Source organism: Martes martes (assembly GCF_963455335.1).
Source record: "Martes martes genome assembly, chromosome: 9".
In the NCBI taxonomy this organism is placed as follows: domain Eukaryota; kingdom Metazoa; phylum Chordata; class Mammalia; order Carnivora; family Mustelidae; genus Martes; species Martes martes.
The window spans coordinates 39,411,977-39,436,744 of NC_137896.1; the positions used below are offsets into that span (position 1 = coordinate 39,411,977).

Here is a 24,768-nt window from a genome sequence, read left to right on the forward strand (position 1 = left end):
GTCTGCAAGAGGATGTGCCCCTTTTGGGCTCACTTCTGTGTCCGTGGCATCATGGAAATGGGATTTGAAGGGTCTTCATGACTGTTGCTATTCCTTGCCTTTTGACACACCTTCGGCTGTGTGGAGGCTCTTACTATCTCCCAACACTCTCCTTCCTGCCTTCTTCATTGCTCCCAATGCTCACTATCTAGTGGGTGACCAAGAAAGACTGAAAAGTTTGGGTGCTAAATCAATGGCTATTAGTTTCTCATGATTTCTCCAAAGGTGCAGCTGCTATTGGAAAAGATTTGTAAAAATACTAGTTGTTGCTACCAGTTGGAGCCCCAAAATGCCCTATAATTTTGTGTTAATGAGACAAATAATGATTTGCAGAATAGAAGCTAAGCAAATTCAAGGGGACTTAATTTTGCATATGTACTAATGGAAAAAAAAAAAAGTTGAAATGGGGGGGGGGGTCAAGAAAGAAACAAAATCCAATCCATGTAATAGTTATTTAATACCCTTTATGTGTTGCCTTTAAATCACACCATTTCTTGTCAATTAGTAATAATGCAGTAATTAAAACATTGAAGTGTATGGGGTAAGTGAACAAAACATCAGCACAGTGTTGGTTAAAGAAAACCCTTGTCTAAAATGATTTCTATTATGACTGATTTATTCAGATATTTGCATCAGTCTTCCAAGCTTGTGTGGTCTCTGTAGACCCAGACTCTCTTTTCCACCTGGAAATTAATAGTTCTCTGAAATCTTAACCACAGACACTGCACTGTATAAATTATTAAGAAAAAGTAGGGTAAAATTTTAGGCCTCTTAAAGTTCGAAAATGGACCCACTGAGGTCTCCTCTGATCAATCCTTTCTTCTGGGAAGCTTAGGAATTATTATGTCTAATGACTTTGCTAGTGGTTCTGGCCTATGTAATTAAGATCCAAATATAACTCTATGTTCATTCTACACTAAATTTCTTATCTGGACAAATGACCCATTTATGAAAGATCATAAAGTATTGTAGACAAGTCATTACCTACTTAAAAATCTCCCTAATAAAATGTATCCAGGGATGTTCATATCTGCATTGCTAATAATTTTCCAAAAATATCCCTTACCATAAGTAACTAGAAAATACTGTATATTTTTATTTGAGAAGAGAAAAATAGAATAAAGATCCATAATTATAAATAAGTATCTTTCCTTGATTTCATCTAGTGAACATATTAGCATTTTTCTTCTATCATTTCAATTCTCGGATGTGATAGCAGAGTCACCATTACATCAACATAATCTTGCAAGCTTGTGCATTCACTGCAGAATGCAAAATGTCATGACATTTCTTATAGAAATAGGAAACTTTTTTTTTTTTTTGCAAGTTTTGCTGTACATCAAAGGTGAATGAAAATGAGTCTTAAGATTCCAAGGCACGTCAGAATTCTGAATGGAAGGACTGGAGCTGCCAGACTATGGGAAATATACCATAGCTAAAGGAAACAGAAACTTTTGTTTTTCCATTGCCTTATTAACTTCTCTACAGTCATTGATTAGGACCTCCAGTCCTATGAAAATGGTGCAGTGTGCCTCATTAAGGATGACTCCATCATACCAAATCAAAGCAAGGGAAGAGTAGAGGGAAAGTAGTAGAAGGGGAGAAAATACGGCACAAGGGAAATCATCTATATGTATTGGGAAGGGGTATTAAATACTGGGTTGAGATTTCAGAGAATCTTTAATGCAATTTTAAAAAATTATTAATTGTTGGGTGATTTATGTTTTAATCTAAAGGCAGGACACAAGAATTTATATGGTCATGAGGTTTTGTGGTTTTTTTTTGTTTTTTTGTCCTTAATAATCAGTGCCTTCTAAGTATGATCAAGTTCTTGAAAGTTTCTCAGAATTATAGTTTTTGGAGCAGAAGTAGTTCTCAGCAATTATTACATATGGCTTTCCTCTCAACCCAAGAAAATATCCACTTGCAATTTTGACAAGAGGGGATGTTTCAGATTTTGTCTCAGCCAAGAAAATAAAAAGAGCATCTGACCTACTACTTGACCTCTGCCTCACCAGATAGCATGTTCACAACTACATATGTATATATATGTGGTTCATACCAACTGATTAGCCTAAGTTTGTCACTTAGTATAGTAATTGGAGGCATCATGAGAAGCTGCTTCAAACCTCACCTAAAGCAATGCCTACTGCTGGATTTTTCTAAATTACAAAAGAATACACACACACACACATATATACACACACACACACACACACATATATTGAGTTCTGCTTGAAGCCAAGTTGCCTGTTGCTTGCATCATAAGTTTTATGGACATAAGGGTCAACATGAGCAAAGAAATCAAATGTGGGCAAGTTTTGTGGGTAATAATCTCACCTCTTGTTCCTTAAAGTGGAGTCCAAAGATCAGCAGCATTAGTATCATCTAGGAGTTTATTACAAATGCAGAAATTAAGACCTCACCCCAGACCTACTGAATCAGAATCTGCTTTTAACAAGATCTCCTGGTGACTTGGCTCCACGTTAATGTTTGAGACCTCTTCTAGTCCAAGTTTCTGGAATTCACTGACTGTGGATCTAAAATATACAAGTGACATGTACAGATAGAAACAGACAAAATAGTCCCACCAGGAAACTGTTGAGACTCAGGGTTTGACATTTCATGTGAACAGGAGGACAAGGGTATTTATCATGACGAAAGGAGTCAGGTGCTTAAATAGGACAGTTTTGTGGGAAAGTGCAGAAGTGGAGGGAAGAGCATTGGCTTCATCATCTGCCCTCTTCCTGGTTTGTTACTGACTTGTGTGTAGTTTTGGAAGCTCTGCCACTTCAGGTATCCATGTGTTAAATGGAACAATAATTTCCTCCCAGCCTTCCCTGGATTGAGATTAATTCAATGTTATCTTGAAAAGTAGAACTTCAAGTGATATTATTGTCTAGCCACGTGCCACTATAACTGTACCCAGATCAATAACATTAGCATCACCTGGGAGACTGTTGGAAATGCATAATCTCAGCCTGCCACAGATCTACCTAATCAGACTTTGCATTTGAGTAAGATGCTCAGTTGAGTGGAAGCACATTGAAGTTTGAGAAGCAGTGGTCCATTCACTTTCAGAGGCAGTGAACCCCCCATCCCAGGAGAAGTTCAGATGGAGCCTATTTGAACCTTATCAGGGATGGTAGGGAGGGGAGCCATGCATGGGGTAGTTGGAGCAGATAACTGCCAAGGGCAATTGCACTTGTAGGATACCTGTGCTTTTAGTGGAACACTAAAGCCCAGTAATGTAGTTTGAAGAGTGGTCAAAAAGGATCATTTATAGCTTCTGCAGCTAGATACAGGATAGAGATCTCATGATGAAATGTTGATTGAAAAAGATGGAGGAAACTTGAACAGCTCTTTGGAACTTATAAGAAATGATTCTCTAGCATAGAATCCTTGCCTAATTATTGGTTTCTTACTGTGTCCTCAAAAACCTTCCTCAATTACATCAAGTGACATCTGTTATATTAATGCAACTATTGTTTTCCATGTTGAGGATATGTCCCACTTTCAGTGAATTCCAAAAGGAAGGAACAGTAACATGGAGGGAGAGGGAAAAGCAATGGGCAGAAATCCCTTCATATACTAGAAAGGAATATAATGCTTGGCTGTAATAAGTTTCATCTGAGACAGAGTTACAATCTGTTATGGATGGTTTTTATTTTGTTTGTCTTCAATGTAGATGCAACTGTGACATTGTGGTTAAAAATTAAATCCTTCGGGACGCCTGGGTGGCTCAGTTGGTTGAGCCGGTGCCTTCGGCTCAGGTCATGATCCCAGGGTCCTGGGATCGAGTCCCGCATCGGGCTCCTTGCTCAGCAGGGAGCCTGCTTCTCTCACTGCCTCTGCCTGCCTCTCTGCCTGCTTGTGTGTACTCTCTCTCTCTCTCTGGCAAATAAATAAAATCTTAAAAAAAAAAAAAATTAAATCCTTCACTTTATGAAATTAGACTTTAAATGAAGTCAATGTCTAGCAAAGCTGGTGGTACCTAAAAGTATTCATTTTTAAATCAAGTTTTGCTCCATTCATCCATTTGCCTATCTATCCTTCCATCTTGCTATCTTTTCACCCATCCATCCATGCATTAATGCATGTATGACCTTCTCATTGACTCTCTTAGTGCATACATTACATTAACTCCCTAAGAATAGAAAGACATTTAGTTTTAACTATTGCTTAGTGAATAATGGGTGTGTCACTTTCTGTAAAATTTGGTCTGTTCATCCTGATGGTTTGTTCATGTCCCAGTGCTGGAGCCAATTGTGTACACAACCGTGTACTCACTGACCCTCAGTGTATACTTTGGAGGCCAGCTGCCTGCTTCCCTCCTTGTGATTCTGGCAGAATTCTGGTTGGATTAATGCAGGAAGCACTGGGAAATGTATACAAATAACTCACATCCTGGGGCCTGAGCTGTCAGACATCTTCTTGCAGACTGGATGTTCCCAGTCTTCTTTTTGCTCATTTCCATAAAAGACTCCAGTTGATAAAACTCCTCACAGTGATTGATGGCCCACAAAGCACAGCCATTTTCAGGCCATGAGTAGCAATTCTTGAACTTGGGAAATATGACTACGATCAATTTCCTTTTCCTTTTCCTTTCTTGCTTCCCTTTATTTTAGTCATTCCTACAGGGTGCGTCCTTTAGACACCTCTTTCTTAGTCATTATCTCCTAATTAATTCCCTTGTTAAATATAAAGTGTGCATTAGGCTTGACTAATGTCTTCCTTTGTGACTAAGGAAAGAAGAATTTATTACCTTTACATATTGACTCAAGCTGAATAATCACAACTCATTTTATTTAAAGCCCTTATTCTTTACAAACCACTGTAGTTTAGGTCCCAACCAACTGTCAATAAAGTCTCACCTCTCTCCCATAAATATGAAATGGAGTCAAATGTTTGCATATATAATTGACTTTAGAAGTGGCTCTATTCATAAGGAAAACCATCTCTTTTTCTACGTGATGTTTTAAGATCACACCATGAAATTATGGAGGGCCTGAAATGAAATTGCCCAATTTGTGGAGAGAACATGCCGACACTCTAAAGAGATGGAACAGAGGTGTCAAAAAGTCTGCAGGAATAAAACCTACATATGTGTTGGTAACCTGGCAATCACTCACTCTCCAATCATGTGATAGATTAATAAGCATAGGCAGGAAAGGATTTCAGTTCATCTTAGTGGGAGAGAGTCTGTGCTGGATATGAGCTGGATGCAGGCTGGCTGACAACTGTCTGGTGCAGCAGTGGGAAGAAACAACCTTGGTCAGAATAGAATAACAGTGGTTCTCAAAGTCATCTGAATAGAACAGAGCAGTGGTTCCAAAGTGTCCTAATCTTCAATTACCCTGTAACCCTGATCTTCAGTTTGACAGCTGATTTAATAAGTAAGATCTGGTGGCTAAGCCTAGAAGGGTTTTTGTATTGTGTTCATGCTGATAAAGAGTTCTCGTTTCCAACTCGTCTTTTCTAAGAATTGAGCATGCTCAGGATGGATTCTTGCCCTGTTTCCACCTTCCTTCTTCAACCCTGACCTCACTGACTCTATTCTGGAGCAGGAAGTGCTTAGAAGTTTGGGTCAACAGCTTTGGCTCAGATCATGATCCTAGAGTCCTGGGATCGAGTCCCACATTGGGCTCCCTGATCAGCAGGGAGTTGCTTCTCCCTCTGACCCTCTCCCTTCTCATGCGCTCTCTCTCTCTCTCTCTCTTTTTCAAGTAAGTAATTAAAATATTAAAAAAAAAAAAGTTTGAGTCAAGAACATCGGGGCTTCTGTCTAAGCTTTTCCTCTTGGCCACTGCATGACATTCGGAAGATCACTCATCCCATCTGGGAATAGTAATAATAATGCCTCCTCTGAGTCTTACATGGCTATGAGGAGAGACAACCAGGCCCATGTTAAAATATCCCAGGAGCTTTAGAATTTCTTAGGTGGTATCTATTTATTTTACTAAGCCATAGGAAGACAGGAAACTGATGGATAGCTGAAGCTTCTGGATACCCTGGTACCCTGTCTGTATCTGTGGTCTTTCAGTAACTATTTGTTGAATGTGTTCTCTCCCTTCCTTCTAAAAGCTGTTTGGCTTGTTAGCACACCACTAGTCATACTGCGAAGGAGCTGTGAGACTAGTTGAATGGAAAATGGTTGAGTTACTCTATCTATAGTGCCCAGTCCATAGGTTATTTGTGGTTATTTGTTTGTGGTTATTTTGTTGTTAATGGGTTTTCATAATGTTTCTCTAGAAGTCAGATCTTCAACTTTCTTATTAAGATCAATATTAAGACATAACATACCATTAAGAGAAGCCAGAGACTGACTCGAAACAATGAATGGATGATAACACCTCCTTGTATTTGTTTAACAAAACTTTACACGATACACGATCTGGGTTGGGGCCTTGTACTCGGCATGGAACACAGAGATCCCCAGGGCAACTGCCTTCTGCTTCTCCCTGAGTGGTTAGTTTCTGAATTTCCTCCCGGTTGTATGTCCTTGGCAGCCCCTCCTTGTCTCTGAGCCAGATCTCAGTTGCTCAGGTTGTTCAGTCTTGAGGATGTCCTTTCTTCCTTCCTGTGGCTTCACGAGGATTTATTTGCTTTTTCTGCTTCTGCTTACCAAGACTGACCGGGGATAACCATGTGCTCTGTTTCCTTTGAGGTCCTCCCAGAATTAACTCCGAGGTCTCTTTCACTTTAATAGTTTTGCTGCTAGTGGCATTAAGGTAAGTAACAACATCAGATGTCATGGGTTGACTCCCCAGAAGCAGACTCTTAGGTGAGGATTTAGGGAAAAGTGATGTATTGGGAAAATCCCAAGAAAAACACAGGTGAGATGTGAGGCATTGGACTAGCAGGGAAGGGTAGACATCAAGCCAAATCCCAGGTGACTGTAAAACCCAATGATGGTAGTCTCCAGATGATAATGGTCACACTCAGCATTTTTCTCAGCAGGGTAAAGGTGTGCTGGTGTTTACACCCTCCCACACCCTGCCCATCAATCATTGGTTCAGGGTTAGCCCTGGGATCTGATTTCCAGCCTCTTTGTTTCCTGAGAGCACTAATGAAGGGGGTCTATGATAGTTGGTGTGGGTGTGGGGTGGGCACCAAGGGCAAGGGCACATGGCAGTGGTAAAGGATGGGACACAAAGAGCTTCCCTTATACCCACACTGAGAAAAGCTCAAAGGTCCACAAGTCCTCTGGAGATCCTACTTCAAGCCCTATTCTTTCAGTGATCTAGTCCCTCAATCCTGTGAGCACACAATTCTTCCTTGTCGTTTAGGCCACTTCTTCAGCAAGGAAGGCCCCTCCTTGCAGGCACAGTTAGACCCTCAGCAGTGGTTAAGGGCCATGGGCCATTCACACTCAAGGGGGTAATTTACTTCTCAGGGGATCTGAAATGATGACTCTAATCTTAGATGCCTCTGACTCTGCCCGGGAAAGGTCACCTCAGAGCCTCCCCACACACTCCTCGCTCCTGGGTGCCAGGGATGCAGCATCTGCCTGATACATGTGCTTAATTATAAGGAAGATGGAGAGGGGATACTTACAAAATGAGAGGTGATTAGGTTTTTGAGAAGTCATCATTTTAGGGACATTTTGTTCCAGCAGGAGCTTTCATATTACACAAGTGTTTTGCTGTCGATAAGAGGTTTTTTAGGGTTTTGTTTTCCTTTCTTAACCTTTGCTTCTTCCCTCTGCTTCTGCATAAAGGGAGTTTACGGATGTAGACATTTTGGAGCAGAATGAACATTCTTTTGGGTTCAGCAGGTTTATGGTGACCTGTTCTTGTTTTCACATATGTATAGTTTACAGTAAAACATTCCTAGCAGTCATGTGAGCAAGCTTGGGCAAAAGGCAAGTTTTTCTCTTTGCTGGTTCTGACATTTTGCATCCTAATAAATTCACAGTGGAACTAATCCAGCTGCCTTCTTAGAAAATATAAAGTTTGGAAGAGGACTGCTACTATTCATAGCTACGTAATAGTTTGTTTTATACTGTGCAGAGTTGTAGTTATAAACATGCAAGCAGCTGGCAATAAATGACTTTATGACAGCTATTTCCAAGGTATAATGAAGAAAACAAAAACAAAGTTATTGCTTATAATTATGGTGCCTGGGTGAGCTTGCACAATGCACTTCAGACACTTTACTGGCCAAGTCCATGTGATCTCATTCACAGTCTCCTCTAAATGACCTTGGCCTTCAGGTTATTTAGCCTTGGAGGTGGGAGGTACAGTGATTTGCATTTTCCAGTGCAATTTGTTAAGCAGACAGCATCCTTTTGCTCTATTCACCCATGGAATGGGGGAAGGGGAAAAGTGAAACTAAGGACTCTTCTTTACTATTGAAGAGGTTTTACATTAGAAAAACATGTTGGGGGCAGTAGTTTGTCAATATTTTCAAAAACTTTAAGGTACTTTTCCTTTAACCCAATGGTTAAATAAGTTAATTTCATTTCTAGAAATAGATCCTATGAGAATATTGTTAAGTACATAGAGGCATAGTCAAGAATGCTCACTGTGAGTTATTATAGCAAAATTTAGGAATACCCTATATGTTCATCAATGTGGCAATATTAGATAGACAGCATAACCATGCCATTGAATAGTGCATAGACCTTAGAAACATGAGATGGATCAATACGCACTGACATTCAACGATCACCAAAATCTAGGACATGAAAAGAAGCTAATCTCAGAACATAAACCGCAATGCATGCTCCAATTTATGTAGGAAAAAAATATATAACTATGTTTATATATGCCATCTAACTCCATTATTTTTTCATTCAACCATTTGGCAGTTATTTATTGAGTTCCACTCTGCATTTTCGGTGCTGGTGATACAACAACAAGTAAAGCAAAAGGCTTCTTGGGAGTTACAGGCCAGTGGGGGGAACTGAAGTTGAGGACACAAAGAACAAGCAAACAACTGTGTGTCAGGTGGTGTAGGAGTCATAAAGGGATACAAAGCAGCCTAAGGGAATAGAAAGTAATTTAGCTAGAGGCCAGAAAGAGCCTCTTTGAGGAGGTGACATTTGATCAGAGATCTAAAAAGAACATGTGCCAGGCTGTAGGGACAGCGAGGCCAAAGTCCCTGAAGCAGGACTGTGTTTTGTGTGTTTGAAGAACAAAAGGAGGCCAGTGTGGCTGCAACTCTGTGAGCAAAGGGAAAAGGGGGGTGGGCGCAGAGGAAGCCAATAGCCAGATCACTGGGAGCTTGAAGGCCATGGTCTTTGCTTCAAGTTTTATTTAAAGTGTGGTAGAAAGCGACAGGAGGACTGAGATCGGAAAAAGATTCAATTTTATTTAGGCTTTAACATGTAAATTCATAGAGTGGAATGCTGCTGACCATACTATGGACCATGAGGGCCTTGTGGGGAGGGTCTTCTAGTTGAGTCAGAAGAAGGGAGGGACGTGGCTATAGGAGAAATTCTCAGTGCTCTCTGCCTACACCAGTCTCATTTGAGCCTTTGGGAATGTAGTCATGCATGACTTGAATCATTAGGAAATATTAAAGGCAAAAAAAATAAGATCAGTTATTCCTTTTGTAAAATAATAAATCCCTTAGTTAGCATTCCTTTCTCTGACCTTGAGGGAGTTTGCTTTCTTGGCTTTACTCATCCTCCATGTTTATTGAAAAGGGGTAATATGTTATTTATCACAGGATTTTTCATGAGAATGAATCAGATAATATACATAGAGCTTTTAGTCTGGTGCTTGGCACATTACAGTAATTCAAAACTGATAGCCATCATTGTTGCCATGATGCCACCGCCCATGTCCAAACAGCATAAGGCATTCAGGATGCTATGAAATTGCCTGACTCTGTCATCTTTATCCTGAGCTGTAGAAAAGGGTAAGAGGCTATTTTTTACCATCATAAAATTAAATAGCTGAATAAACCATCTACTCCAACTCTGTTCCTTTTACAGATGGGAAAACTGAGGCACTGAGGGGATACATTAGTGACTCTCAGATTTATAGCTAATGAATGACTCTGATCTCTTGCCTTTCAGTTCAAATCTCTATTTGCTGCGTCAGTATTTCCCTAATTTTAAGCATTCACATTCCACTTCCTAATGTGATGATCATCTAATATTTTAATTGACTCTTTAAGAATTTTTATTTTCATAGGAAACTTTGTATCATCACCCTAAGTGGAAAACCAATATTCCTTTTTGTAAGTCTTTACAATAACTTAGAGTTTTAGCATATTTATGTCATTGCTTTTGGCACAATAATGCTGTATAACAAACAACCCCAAAACTTAGTAACATAATAAGAAGCATGTCTTCCTTGCTCATATACCTGTGGGCTCATTGGGACACAACTGCCTTGGGCTGGTTTCAGACTCTACTTGTCTCTCAGCCTCAGGCTACATGAAGCATGTCCTTCTCATGCTTCTCCTCTAAAGTCAGGAGTATAAAAGTTCAAATCTAAATGTCATGTCTACTATAATCCCATTGGCCAAACAAAATCATATGCTCAAGTCCATCATCAGGAATATAAAGAAAAGACTTCCTCCCCTAATAGAGAGACTATAAAATCACATGGTAAAGCATATAGATAGAAGGAGAGATGAGGACTTGGAAAAAGTAATGGGGATATGGGGCATATCAAAATCATACGTAGATATTACATTGAAATGAGTAATGGCCGTCTGTTTGCCACCTCAAAATATCTTGCATACTCCTAGAGTTAGTCATATCACAGTCTGAGAAACACTCAAGTATTCTGCATTCTGGATAAAGGGATTGTGGCACAACCCACTATCCTGATAACTGAACACCTAAAGACAAAGAATGGTACCCTGATGTTCCATTATTTCTAAGATGCTCACTTTCTCAAATCTTATCTTCTTTGAAAGTAGGATACCACCTATACCCAGGGGAGTTTTACAGTCAAACATAGTCATGGTGAGTTTTCACTGCCTGTACATGTGTATACTTGGGTATTGTTCCTGGTAGACTGATTGGGCAGTTGCAACCTCTTGCCTTTCAGCCAACCAACCAATTAGAGGCCATATGAGGGGGAGTAGTGTGGCTATTGTCTGAAAACCTTTTTTTGGCAACAAAGAAGAAGCCAGCTTCAGAACTTTTAGAGAAAGTATTAGAAGCTTGGAAAAGAAGTCCAGAGTGGGGCACTGGTGAAGAACTGGATCAACAACACCTATCTTGAGAGTACAAGGATGACACCGTAGAGAACACTTACCTTAGTGGAAAATGATTTAGAGGTACTGGACTCTGCAGGTGGATAAATTTTAGGAAACTTAACCAATTTATCTCTTTTTAATCTATTCCCTAGAGCAAGATGTGATTTAAGAAATTATCTAAAAAAATCCAAAATAACAATTTCAATTAAGTATGCAATAAAAATCCTGAACGATAAGAAAACACGTGTTGTATTTCAACTCAGAGAGCTTCCCCTTTCGTAGTGGTACAAAAAGTACAACAAAATAATGGTGTTTCTTGCAATCGATAACTTCCGCAGTGAAATGGGATATGTAATTAAAAACAGTTAAATGGAAGCTGTATCAGGTAGCATGCTTTTGCTTGCAAATAATGGAAAACCTAACTAAAACTGACTCAATAAGAAGGAAAGTGTTGGCTCAGCAATTGAAAGATTCTCAAGACTGGGAGAACTTTACAGTTAATTTACACCCACAGCTCACTGATGTCAGAACTTTCCAGCTCTCTCTTTGTGGCTAAGGGGGATGTGTGCTACTTACTTAAGTCAATCAACACCTTCCCGTGCAGCTCAGGATGGAGTCAATCCTACCCAGCTGGCAAGGCTGTTGTAGAAGCAATGGGTAGATGACAATGAGAGTGGATAAAGAAGTGAGAAAGAAATTCCCACTTTATAGGAAAGCATGAACCGAGAATCAAGGGCCAGAGAAATGCAAGGGATGGTTATGATGTTGGCTTAGGACTTACCATTTTGGTTTTGAGGCACTGTTAGAATCAAGATAAAGAAGGTGGTGGCGTATTTCTTTCCTTGCCCTCAAATGGAGGAATGAAAATAGACATTCAAAAGGATGGGAGGCATAATCGACAGCCTTAAGGATTTCAGTGTTTCTACAAATGTATTTGAAACCAACATGTTGGGTTAAGGAAGTATTTTCCATTTAGTGGCTCAGTCTATAATTTCACAAAAGAAAAATCCCCTCTCACCCTCCAAATAAAATGATTACTTTTGCCCCAAGAGAGCAAGTGCATGTTGACTTGGAAAAATAAGCCTAAAAGTCAAGTGTTATGAAGCAAGTTTCTAATGGCTGTATGCTGGGGCCTGATTAGCATGGAGACTTTTTGCTCCTTGGGCTTCTGGAAGGAGAATATGGAGCCTTACAAATCAGGCTGGTGATGTCATTCCCTAAGTTCCACAGGTGACTGCTGAGTTATGTGCACTTGAAACAAACCAGGCTAATTGGCCTGAGTTTTGGTACAATCTTTCATTCTTCCACGGGAGAGGATTTTTGTGGGAGGTGGTTATGTTAAATACAACTTTGAAATAAAGAAATCCCATGCTACTCACTTCTGGTGACACTATCAAAAATTTATTATGGTGAAGAACACAGACCATACGCTGTAAAATCCCTTAGGTGAGCTGACTTGCTCACCCTTTCTTTCTCAACCCCTCTCTCTCTCACACTCTTTTTCTCTCCCTCACTCCTTCCTCAGTCCCTGCCTCCTTCCATCCCTCTCCCTCTCTCTCAATAAAAAGTGATTAATGGAGGAGATTTAGTTTGGACGAATTATATACAGAAGTATTTTACATAAAGTGAACTTTTCCCATGATATTGTATTTCCATCTCTGCTTTATCATGGCTTTTTTGTTTGTTTGTTTGAATTAATGCAATAATAGTACTGAAGCCATCCTCCATTACATGACCATTTGCCTTCACATTCAAGGCAATGATGTCATTTTCAGATGAAGCTATTTGTCCTTGTTAAAACAGGCAAGGCAGTTGGTACATTCAGACTCAATTACTAAGTTACATGATTGATTCCAAGATATTGCTGGGAGGTAAGGCAAATGCAAGTTGCCATTAACTGTTCAGTATGTTCTCTTCTGCGAGATCTAATGGGGAAAAGACTCCTATAACTGGCCCTAAGAGGGAAGCAGAAGGTAGTTAGATCAGTTCCTAAGGAGGGAGACTCTGAGACAGAGATTAGGGTGCATGGTGCTTATTTAGGTGTGCCCTTGGGATCACACCTGGGGAAGAGAGGGGAGCGAAGCAGGAGTGGGCAGAGAGAAAGAGGAGCTCTGGAGCTGGTAGGGCCCTTCAGTGTTGCACTGCATTAAGCTAAGATGAGCCAAGCCTTTCCACTCTGTATTAATTAGTCTTTGGATGTGGACTGTCCTGGAAAGGGGCAGGACATACCTGCCCTGGAGTAGCCCTTTGCATCTGAGGCAATCCTGGAAAAGTTGATTGTTGGAGACTACCTGCTGACAGCACGGTTGAGGTCTAGGCCCCAGACTGTAGGGCAGTTTTCCTCCTCCGGGACTGATTTGGTCCCTCAGGGGACCTTTGACAAGATTGAGGCGTATTTTTTTATTGTCACAACTGGGGGAAGAACACTGTCATCAAGTGGATAGAGTCAAAGAATGCTATCAACCATCTCGCAATGCACCACACAGCCCCTAACAACAAAGAATTATCTGGTTCAAAGTATCAACAGTGCCAAGACTGGTGTAGGGCATCAATTCCCCTTGAAGTGGAGCTTGATGGAGATATTACTACCTGTCAGATACAGTGTTCTGTGTTCCAAAAACATCATGGTATCTTCTGGCCTCTGCTTGATGGTGTGGCAGGTCTGAAACCTCTCAAGACAGGTGAGGTTTATGTGCTCAGTTCACTCGCATGGAATTCCTGAGGCACGAACTGTACACTCAATTCCCTCTATTTCATTTAAAAGGCATAGCAGAATGTGAGTGAGCATGGCAAAAATGATAGGGATGACCCCGAATCCTCTCTAATTTGTATTTGTATTTTTAAGTCGGCCATTCCTGACCTCTGGGGCCCTTTCTATTAGTAACAAATTGCTTACAGTAAGCTTGCAGCTGGTTTTTATGTTGAGAGAAAGGCCTGTCAGTGGTCTTGGTGAATGCCTTTAAAAAGACTAGAACATTTCCAGGAGAATTTGCTTCATGCTATCTCTTCATTGTTCTGTGTCCTTGGATTTATTGAATCATTCAAGAACATTCCTCACAATCTTATTGGGACCTCCAGAACCCAAGGAATCAAAAAAAGAAAAGAAAAGAAAAAAGAACTCATTAATTCATTTAAAAAGTAGCTCCTATTCCATTTCAGAAATTGTCCTATTTATTAGTATTTACTAGTAAAAGAACAGAAAAAAGAAATCTATCACTTTGCAGACCTATAGGTGAGCTTAACAGAGTCCATTATTAACTCCTTCTACAACAAAATCACATGAATTGTGACTTTTTAAATAGGACATCCACGTAAAGGGAATAAACATGCAGTCTATAAAAATGTTACAGAAAATAAAATGTAGTACACATTTAACCCAAAGATATAAAGAAAAAAGACAGACATTCCATCATTATTGAGCTCAGCAATAACATTTGGTATTATAGTCAACCACAGCTGCAGTGTTTGGGTTCTGCAGCACAGTCAGTCACATTTTTTAAAAACTCTGTCATCGATTTCTACAGCACATTTCTATATGGTGAACGTTATCACCTTCATTTTCAGCTGAAAAATAAAAATACGGAAAAGATGAAAACAACTTGATTAAATTTACACAGAGGTCCATTGGCAGAGGACATTGTTATGCTCAGATCACGTTCTCCCGTTAGAGAGCCTAAATTAGAGCTAGCTCTCTAATCACATATGTTCCTTGACTCTTTCAGCCAGATTCCCATTGCTGGGTAAAATACGGGGTCTTAGGCAGTTTGGGCCACTCTAACACACTGCCCTGGACTGAGCAGCTTCAACAACCAACATTTCTTTCTCACAGTTCTGGAGGCTAGGAAGTCTAAGATCATCATGCCCACAGATCTGGTATTTGGTGACTGCCCCTTTCCTGATTTGCAGATGTCTGTATTCTCCTTGTGTCTTCAGAAGGGGAAAAGCACAGAGTGTTAGCTCTCTTCCTCTTCTTATGAGAACTAGAACCCTATCGTGGGGTCTCCACCCTCACCCTAACTAATTCCCGAAGACCCCACCTCCAGATACTATCACATTGGGGTTCACCATGTCAATTTGGGAAGACACAAACATTCAGTCCATTGCATATGGTTTAAGCAGTAGTGCCTCTGTAAAAAAAACTAACTTTAAGAAAATGAGCATATATATATATATATATATATGTATATATATATATACACACACACACACACACACTTTCTTAAAATTTTACTGATAAGAAGACTGTGTAGCACACAACTTAAAAACAAGAATAGAATATGCAATACCCTCTATTATAAATTCTATACAGCTGATCAATTCTTACAAAAAACTTTTGCAAACATTATAAGAATTTTCTATCTATAGCCAACCTATGGTTTCAGTTGACCCACAAATATAGTCCAACAGGTACGTTGATTGATATTTTCAGATTTTAAGCCACTAACATGACGTCACTTAATGTCCAACTGAGATAGGATGCTCGTTAGCAACACCATTATATAGTATTTATATTGTATGCACATTTATAATTAATATATATTTATGTTATATAATATATGTGTTATATAAATGGATATAGCATTTATATTAAATATGATATACACTACTTATATCATACAAATGTATAATAGACATAAGTCATCTCAAGGGTAGAGGCAATAGTAATATGTGGGCAAAGTAATTAGGAGGTGATGAGATGATTTCTGAATATTTGTTTAAGATGTAACATCTCATTGCAGGCTTATATGATTTAATTTCTTAATTATAATTATGTTTAACAGTTGGTTCACAAGATTCCTGGAAATTTGACAGTTGGCTCTCCTGAACTGGTACGATTGCTGCTGATAAGTTTTCAGTAAATCAAATATGCCCATTTTCCACGGTATCTCCTACTCCAACTGAGAGGCGTTTTAGGGGCCTGAGCATGTGAATAGAGGGCATCCCATTATCAAGCAAATAGATGTTGAACTAGAAGATGTCAGGTTAAGCAGAGTTGTTTTAAAATTTACTGTTATTTTTGTGGTTTATTCACAGGCATTTCCCTGCATCTCAACCGGCATTTATGGTAAGTGATCTAGCTTTTGATAATATTTGTATTTCGTTATTTTGTTGTTAAAGGCAAGGTTCACAGGAAGATAAAATGTTCTCTGATGGATATAGTTTGCTGTGATTTAGAGACCCAAAAAGCAGGTCGAATCCCATGGAGGGATCTCAAGAGGCTATTCAGATATTCTTTGGTGTTCTTGAATTTTGTTGTATTGGATACTACATGTAATGATTTGATACACTGTGGTTTAATGTCTTTTGTTAAACAAAACATTCTGCTTTGGTAGGATTTGACCTATAATGTGTTTTCTTTAATAAAGCCAGGTTTTTCTCCTAGATGAATCATAATGCATATAAAGCCTAGCAGTATCATTATTTTGCTGTGAATTACAAAATAAATAATGGAAATGTTAGAACATACACACATGCATGTGCCAGTATATTTAATTTTTAAAATACCCAAAGGAAAAAAAAAATCCAAAGAAGTGACAGTAAATAAAAACAAATAACTTTAGTAAGCTGAAAATATATATACTTTTTTAGTGTTGACAGATTATTTTAGCTAATGACTGCTTCACTTAGAGATGGGAGCAAAATGTTTTTATAATCACTTGTTTTCACTAACCTAAAGCTCCCGAAATATTATTCCACCTACAATGACATTTCCTGATGCTTTCTTTCTTCAGGCCATTAATAAATGTGTTTTACAATATTAAGGTAACATGGGGTTTAATTGTCATTTTAGGGTGTGCTGATCGGGGAAAATAGATTAGACCCTTCTGAAATCAAACTTCTCACATAGAGGCTCTTAACTGAAAAATAAAATATGTACAAATGTAAAGAAATAATTTAAGTTCATTACTATTGGAAAGGGATACCTAGATTGATGTCAAAGGTACAAGATTTATTTCTCCTTAATATAGTATTTCTTTTGAAGGCCTTGGAGAGAATAAAATGGAAAATACAGGCCTGAATCAAGTTAAATGGGGAAGGATTTGGCTGCATCATTTAAGAATTTGAGGCATGCCTTTTTCTTCTCCACATTCCACTGTAGCCTGTGTTTATGGAAACACAATGGACACTGGGCTGGAGAGGGCTAAACTGCACCATCTACATAATCTCCATTTTGGCCATTCTTTCTGCCTCACAGGTACCCAGTTAGAAATCTTAAAAATCTGCTTCAAGGAGACATGAAATGCAAAGTTTTGCCTGGGCAAGAGCCCACATCTTCATTTTTTACCTTGTCTGGAGTCAAATCAGATTCCACTACAGAAACGGTTCCCCAATCAAGAATGGTCTCTCATGACAGTCTTGATTTTCCTTGACAACAAACAAATACACACCTGCCTAAAACAATACTATGTTTACTTTCTATGTTTATTACCTTGTCAGATTGCTGATGTCTGTTTTGTTTCTGAGAATCTAGGGCAATGTGCAAAGGATTGCGGGTGAATTTAACATGTTACACTGAAAAAGGGGGAAGGGGGGGTAAAGAAGAGAAGGACAGTGAGGAGGGGCAGGAAAATGAGAAGCCAAGAAAGAGCAGTAAGAACTAAATCAAACCTAAAGTGGCTCATGGATCATTTTAATCCCTGAAGGACAGAAATTTCTGCTCAGAGACAATAATAGGGCCCAAAATACGCTAACTTGTTCAGTACTGCGTTATGTTGGGTAGGAAGGAAATATTGAAGATTCTGGGGGAAGACATTGACAGCAAGTCACAGCCACTGGCTTGGAGGGCTGCCACCAGGCAAGCCTCATCAGTTTTCACAATGCCAGGTCCAAGAGATAGTTTTCAAGTCCTGGATACTCCTTTCTTTCCCCTCTATCTTTTGAGTAAATTTAAAAGTGAGGCTGATACCCACAAAGTCAGGTGCCATTTTGCTTCCATTAGCCCCACTGGAGTTTGAGGCCTTGATCTATTTTTAGCTCCATGAGATCGTGTTTTAGCAACTTTTAGATCATTCCAGTTCTCTTTAGTTGATGGACCACTTAGCCATTTGCAACTTGGATATTATTTCCTATGTCCCTTGTGAAATATCGCTTTCCGATTAGTCCTTCATTCTCTCCCAGAACCCATGTATTATAGATTGGTCCTTTTCTCACTCCTTGTTCAGGGGCCCTTGCTCTGCCTCCTTCATTATCCAAATCACTTTTATTTTTATCTCCGTTTATTGGGCTTTGAAATCGTCCTTTATTTAAGGAAAGTGGTCCAAGGCTAAAAAGAAAAGCTTTAAAAAAGGAAGCAAACAAAAATTCCCAACACTTTGTAAGTCATATGAGAATGGATTTAGAGTGAGAATTCAGAACAGTCTCTTGGTGCTAGCCTCCCCCTTCTTATTCCATATTCTACCTTACTAGATTAATTTTTCTAAAAAAACCACTTGGTACATGTTTCCCATCTGCCCAGGAGGCTTTGATCATATTCCATTACTTGCATGTTAATATTTATTCCTTTCGGACCAAACAATAGGTGCCTTATGTATCTCCCTAAACCAGTGCGTTCAAAGTATGTGAAGAGGGAGAGGAAAACTCTTCTCAAGGATGTGAATTGGTATGCCAAGAAATTTATATGTACCTTTGATTTTGCATCATCATTAAAAAATTATTTATTTATTTGGAAAAGAGAGAGAGAGAGCATGAGCAGGAGGAAGAGCAGAGGGAGAAGCAGACTCCCTGCTGAGCAGGGAGCCCTACACGGGGCTGGATCCCAGGATCTCAAGATCATGACCTGAGCCGAAGGCAAATGCTAAACCGACTGAGCCACCCAAGCACCCCTTGCATCTTTAAAAGGGTGATTTAATTTGCAGCATTTCCTAAACTTATTTGGCCATTGTTAATTTTCTCAGCCCTCTCAGGACTGGTGTTTTCTCCTAGAAATAGGGTTTTGTTTGTCTGTTTGTTTGTTTGTTTAAGATTTTATTTATTTATTTGGCAGAGAGAGATCACAAGCAGGCAGAGAGCCAGGCAGAGAGAGAGGGGGAAGCAGGTTCCCCACTGAGCAGAGAGCCTGATGCGGGGCTCAATCCCAGAACCCTGAGATCATGACCTGAACAGAAGGCAGAGGCTTAACCCACTGAGCCACCCAGGCGCCCCTCCTAGAATATAGTTTCAGAGATTTCTTGTCATTCAACCTCCATGGACACATATTCTGTGACCCACAAAGGAGCTGATAAATCTCAGAACAAGTGAGAAACTTTGCCAGCTCCAATCCTGCGTGCCTTCCTTATAGCACATTTCCACATGCTCGTATACTCATACACACACTGATATGCACACACACTCATACCCCCATGGGCACCGAAATCACACACACCATCACTATCACACCCCTGATGCCCAAACCAAAACACACCACACACACTGATACGATTGAATAGTAACCTCTGAGTAGTCTTCTGTCAATATGCCAACTCTTAGTGGTCATTATATCTTTTGAAATCTTTCGGCATTTTAATCTGAACAATTAACAACTGTCCCCTCATTTTTGGCCCATAGATTTTTTGTTTAGGTATCCTGTGCTCACCACCAGTTTGGAATTCTTTGATGAGCATAGATTTATTCTGTGCACAGCCAGGGTCTAGCATTATATCTCTAGGACAAACTCAGCAAATAGTTGCTGTTTGATCCCAGTGATAATGATTGTAACCCAAAGTGTTGCCTAACTGAAGATCCAAAACACAGAATTGTTGATTGGCAAAATAACAGGTAGAGGAAGGCCTTCTTAAGTCAGTATTTTCCTAATGGATGAACGTCTCTATTTTAGGAAAAACAAATAGGCTTCTAACAGCATTCTCAACTAGACATGGTAATTGTAGGTATGGCAGCATCCACCTTGATAAGGTAAAACGAAAATTCAAGAACTTGTTCAGAGAGCCAAGCTGAACACAACACTTAACTTCACTTAAGAAAATGCCCCCCTTGGGGTGCCTGGGTGCTTCAGGAGGTTAAATGTCTAACTCTTAATCTCAGTTCAGGTCTTAAGCTCAGGGTCGTGAGTTCAAGCCCCATGTAGGGTGCCATGCTGGGTGTGGAGCCTACTTTAAAAAAAAGAAACAAACAAAAAACAAAACAAAACAAAACATTTGTTTATTATGGCTTATGGGACAATGGTCAGAGAGGTACATATCGGCCCTGAGGAAACTACTCTGACTTCTCCAGACTTGCCCTAGTTCCAGCTGCCTCCCTGCCTGCTGTGATTTGCTTTAGATTTGCTTTAGATTTACCTTCACTTTTAGATTTATGGCCCACAGAGCCACTGTAATTCTCGTTCTATTAGAACAAAATTTTGACTATGGTAGAGCTATCTTTTGAAGGGGTTTGGCTATTTAATTGCCAAAAATGATCTCATACCAGGGTAATTTCAACAGTAAGCATTCAATTCCCATTTCATGGAAACTCAGACATCATCCCCACATTCAAAGTGTCCTGGAGCATCTCATATATACCAGTACTTCCGAGGTCCTTCAGCCACAAAGGAAGCCCATTCCCTCCCAGCCTCTCCCCGCTCCTCAGCCTTTTAAAGACAAACCCTGAGGGCAGCAAAACCAGTCACCCTTTGCACAGACTGAAGAATATCCATTGTGCCACACAACTGGATTTCAGGAAGGCACAAGGCGGGAACAGACTCTGCCCCCTTTTAAGTTCTCCTGGAAGAGGAACCAGACTTTTCCATTCTGACTTCCAGCAACTGCTGCAGCTGCTCTAACATAATGTTTCCAGGATGATTCCAGAGGGCACCAGACCGCTTGCTTGCACTCAGGATGAAAAGCCACATTTGGTCAAATACCAAAGAAAGTCCTGTGTTACTTTTGGAAAAATAGATCCAGATGAGGCTTCCAGGGGCTCTAAAACTCCCAGATTCCTGTTAAAGATTTGAATTGGCTGCTAAGCCTGTCTCAGAGGGACAGATCTGAACTTCCTTGATGGACATTTCAGATCTCATGCATGCCTTCTGCCCTTTGAGCCTGACTTGGACGCTTTGGTGCTAATAAGTTTAACAAAGGAGGCTAGACATGATACATGGCAATGGAATTTTTACTGAGAAGTGAACAGCAAAAATAATTTTAGTTCATTTTATGAGAGTCAATATAGTTAACAGAAATGAAGTCCAGGTGGGAAAGTGTATCCCCAGAGTAATGGGGAAAATATTCTCTCTGGAGTCAAAGAAAAAAACTTGAATCTTGCTTTCCAGGTACAAGGTGGCGTTTTTAGAGAGGAAAGACTTTCAGACAGTGAGTTATTGGCTGGAAATTTGCAGAAAAAAATGTGCAGTGTAACTTAGCTAAAGCAGCTTTCATATTTATTCAGCTATTTCTGTTATCAGGGTGGAAGGCCTGTTTCTATCAAATCACCTGGCCTCCCTCTGCTTTCCTTGAAATGCTGCCAGGACACAGCTTTTCTAATTGAATCCCTCATTTACATTCAAGTTTGCTCTTTTGCTTCGAACTGGTAAAACGGAGACCAGCCCAATGTTTCTTTAACCTTATATTTACTCGGCAAATATTTTTATCACTACATCTGTCCAAATTCACAGACATGACTTGGAAAGAAACCAGGACATCCTCCAACAGCAATGCTAAGGGCATGCCCTCCGTCAGCTTTAAATGCTGACAGATTTCAGAGGGTGTGACAACCATTGCTGGCAATTCTGGGCTCTCTGGAAGAGTTACCTTATGTAATACACTTGGGAACCAGAGCAAAATTGACAAAAATGTGTGCTCCTCCCTTTCATCCCCCTGACAGCTCTCCCCTCCCTCTTGCTTTCTTCTTTTCCCTTTGATATTCCCATTTGCTTTGAAAACTTCTTTTCAGGTGGTCAAATGATGACTCTTTTCTTCCTCATAAATTTCCTTCTCTGACATCCTGTGTTTTTTTGTCCTGGTCACCTCATCCCCACTGTATGAAGCCTTATTGTTCTTGGCAATCCTTGAGTTAATTGCTGGCCCTCGAAGCAATGTAACATTAGAGTCGGTGTAACTTACTTCCCTCTGGGAAAATGCGGTGTTGGGGCCAAACCCATCTCAATTATACCACAATTGAATATTATTTTATAAACTGGTCCTAATGAAGCACTGGAGAAATAGCATAATGGACAATGAAATTCTAGCTATTAAAGTGTTTTTAACCCTCTGAGTGCTTACCATTGGAATAGGCAGTTTTCGCAAATACACTCACACATGCACACATTCATTCATTCATCCCACAAAATGTGGTAAACCCTGCTCTTGCTCTCTCGAAGCTCCTTGGGTGTTTAATAATCAAAAGACATCTGACTAAGACACGAAAAAGACTACCTTTGCTCTGGAAAACAGTTTCAAGTATCCAGCAACAAAATATGCTAGCTCAGCTTACATAAAAATGACAGTGAGACCCACAGGCAGAGTTAGCCCAAGGGACCTGCCAAAAGAGATGAAAATCCTGGAAACAGCTTTCTGGTGCTGTGGATGTAAGTGAGCAACCAGGGTCATTCTCCCTGGTGTTCTATTCAAACTAAATGATTTTAGGACTTAATTAAAAGATTAAGTTTCAAAAACTAATAAAGATTGCAACTTGATTACTGTTTTGGAGGTGTGGATGTCTCCCTCCTTGCAGTTGTGTTCAAGGTAAAAATTTGACTGAGGACTAAAAGGTGCAAATGATTTCAAACCCACCCTTCCTCAGAGGCTGCCACTTACTGTTATGCTACATTAAAAAAAAAAAAAAAAGTCATTCTTACAGAAAAAGTATTAAAACAGTAAGCCTTTTAAGGAACTAGGAAAGCCACTTCAGTAAATTTCAGAGCCTCTGTGCATAGTAGTAACTGGGAATATCTTTCAGCCACATTGAAAAATACTATTAAGATGTTGTCCCTAGAGAACTGTTTGAAGGCATCTAAGAATTGACCACACTTTCCGTTCTATCAGTGAAATAATTTCCATGCGCTTTGCTCATTCTTCTCATCCAGTCTTGAATGGCATTCCTTTTCTTGCTCCTTTTACATACTTGTATCTGAAGGGTGAGTTTAAATAAACATAGCTCAGCTCTCTTTCTGAAGGACTTAAAAAAAATAATTCTGACAGTTCTCAGAGAAGTCAAGTATGCTTAGCTCTTTAGGACAATTTTCATGTCACATCCTTTTTAGTCCATGATTCTATTTTTAAAATGCATCTTGAAATGCATTTGGAAGGGACTACATTAGTTAGAGTAAAGCTAAGCTGCTGTAACAAAGAGACTCTAAAATAGAGTGAATAGAGATGTTTATTGTTCTCTGTGCTAATAGTTCCAAAGTGAGCATTCTGCTTGTGGGAGGATTTGTTCCACTCTGTTATTCAAGGAGCCAGAAACCCACCATGGTGTCAAATAGTTGCTTTGCCTACCTTAAGTTATTGCTCTCATGTAGTTACCTGCCCTGGTCCCAGCCCAAGAAATGCATATGATGGGCTCATGCCCTATCTTATGGTCCCTGGGCACAGAGAAGCACTTGTCATGTCCATCCGTCTTCCATTGGAAAGAAATTGGACTCATGAATTCTAGTATGGAATCCACATTTCTGACTGTGTTCTTATGTGGAAAGAAAGGAAATTGAATTATGATGGATTCTAGATGTCAAGGCGCAAGAGGAAAAGTAAAGAGGTGCCTGGGTTGCTCAGCCATTAAGTGTCTGCCTTTGGCTCAGGTCACGATCCCAGGCCCCTGGTCCTGGGATTGAGCACTGCATTGGGCTCCCCACGTGGTGGGAAGCCTGCTTCTCCCTCTCCCATGCCCCCTGCTTGTGTTCCCTCTCTATGTCTCTCTCTGTCAAGTAAATAAATAAAATCTTTAAAAAAAAAAAAAAAGAGGAAAAATAAAGCAAATTAAATCAAACGGGTCACTCAGAGGTAATTTAGTTTGGGGGCAATGTCATCTACCCAGAATCAGTAAATATTTTTGAGGGCACCTGGGTGGTTCAGTTGGTTGGGCTGCTGCCTTCAGCTGAGGTCATGATCCTGGAGTGTCAGGATGGAGTCCCGCATTGCATCAGGCTCCCTTGCTCAGCAGGGAGTCTGCTTCTCCTTCTGACCCTCCCCCCTCTTCTTGAGCACACGCCCGCTCGCTCTCTCTCTCTCTCTCATTCTCTCGTTCTCAAATAAATAAATAATTTTTTTTAAAAAGTAAATATTTTTGAATACTGATGGTTCTAATTTTGCAAGAATATTTGGAGATTTTAATAGCAAATACTTTATTAAAATACCTTTATAATCCTGAACCCTGATAAATTTGGAAGTATGGAAATCTTAAGGCATCAAGACAGTGACTTATCATTAATTCTTAGGTAGTATATTTAGATCTTAAGATCTGATCTCAATGGTATTCATATTTTTGTACCAAAATTTACAGACATATCCATGGAAACTAAAATCAATATATTAAGAAATAATTAATAATTGTGTCATTTCTTACATTTGTAATTTTGGCCCATTTCCATAAAAATCCTTGGAGGAATCAATTACAATTTGTTTCTATAACACCTTATTTCCCTAAGGCTGTAACCATTAAAAA

At 39.7% G+C, this 24,768-nt stretch overlaps 1 protein-coding gene across 5 annotated transcripts in view; it reads left to right on the forward strand.

Moving 5' to 3' along the window:
• The window catches only part of MACROD2 (mono-ADP ribosylhydrolase 2), a 1,916,992-nt gene that overhangs the window by 1,344,169 nt on the left and 548,055 nt on the right, over nt 1-24,768 (forward strand). For all 5 annotated transcript variants that reach the window (XR_013967484.1, XM_080814553.1, XM_080814554.1 and 2 more), the window contains exon 7: nt 16,237-16,267. Coding sequence is in view for 4 of the 5 variants with exons in the window: in XM_080814553.1 (XP_080670679.1) it covers nt 16,237-16,267 (31 nt within the window). In the remaining variant the exon portion in view is untranslated. The remainder of the gene's footprint in view (nt 1-16,236; nt 16,268-24,768) is intronic.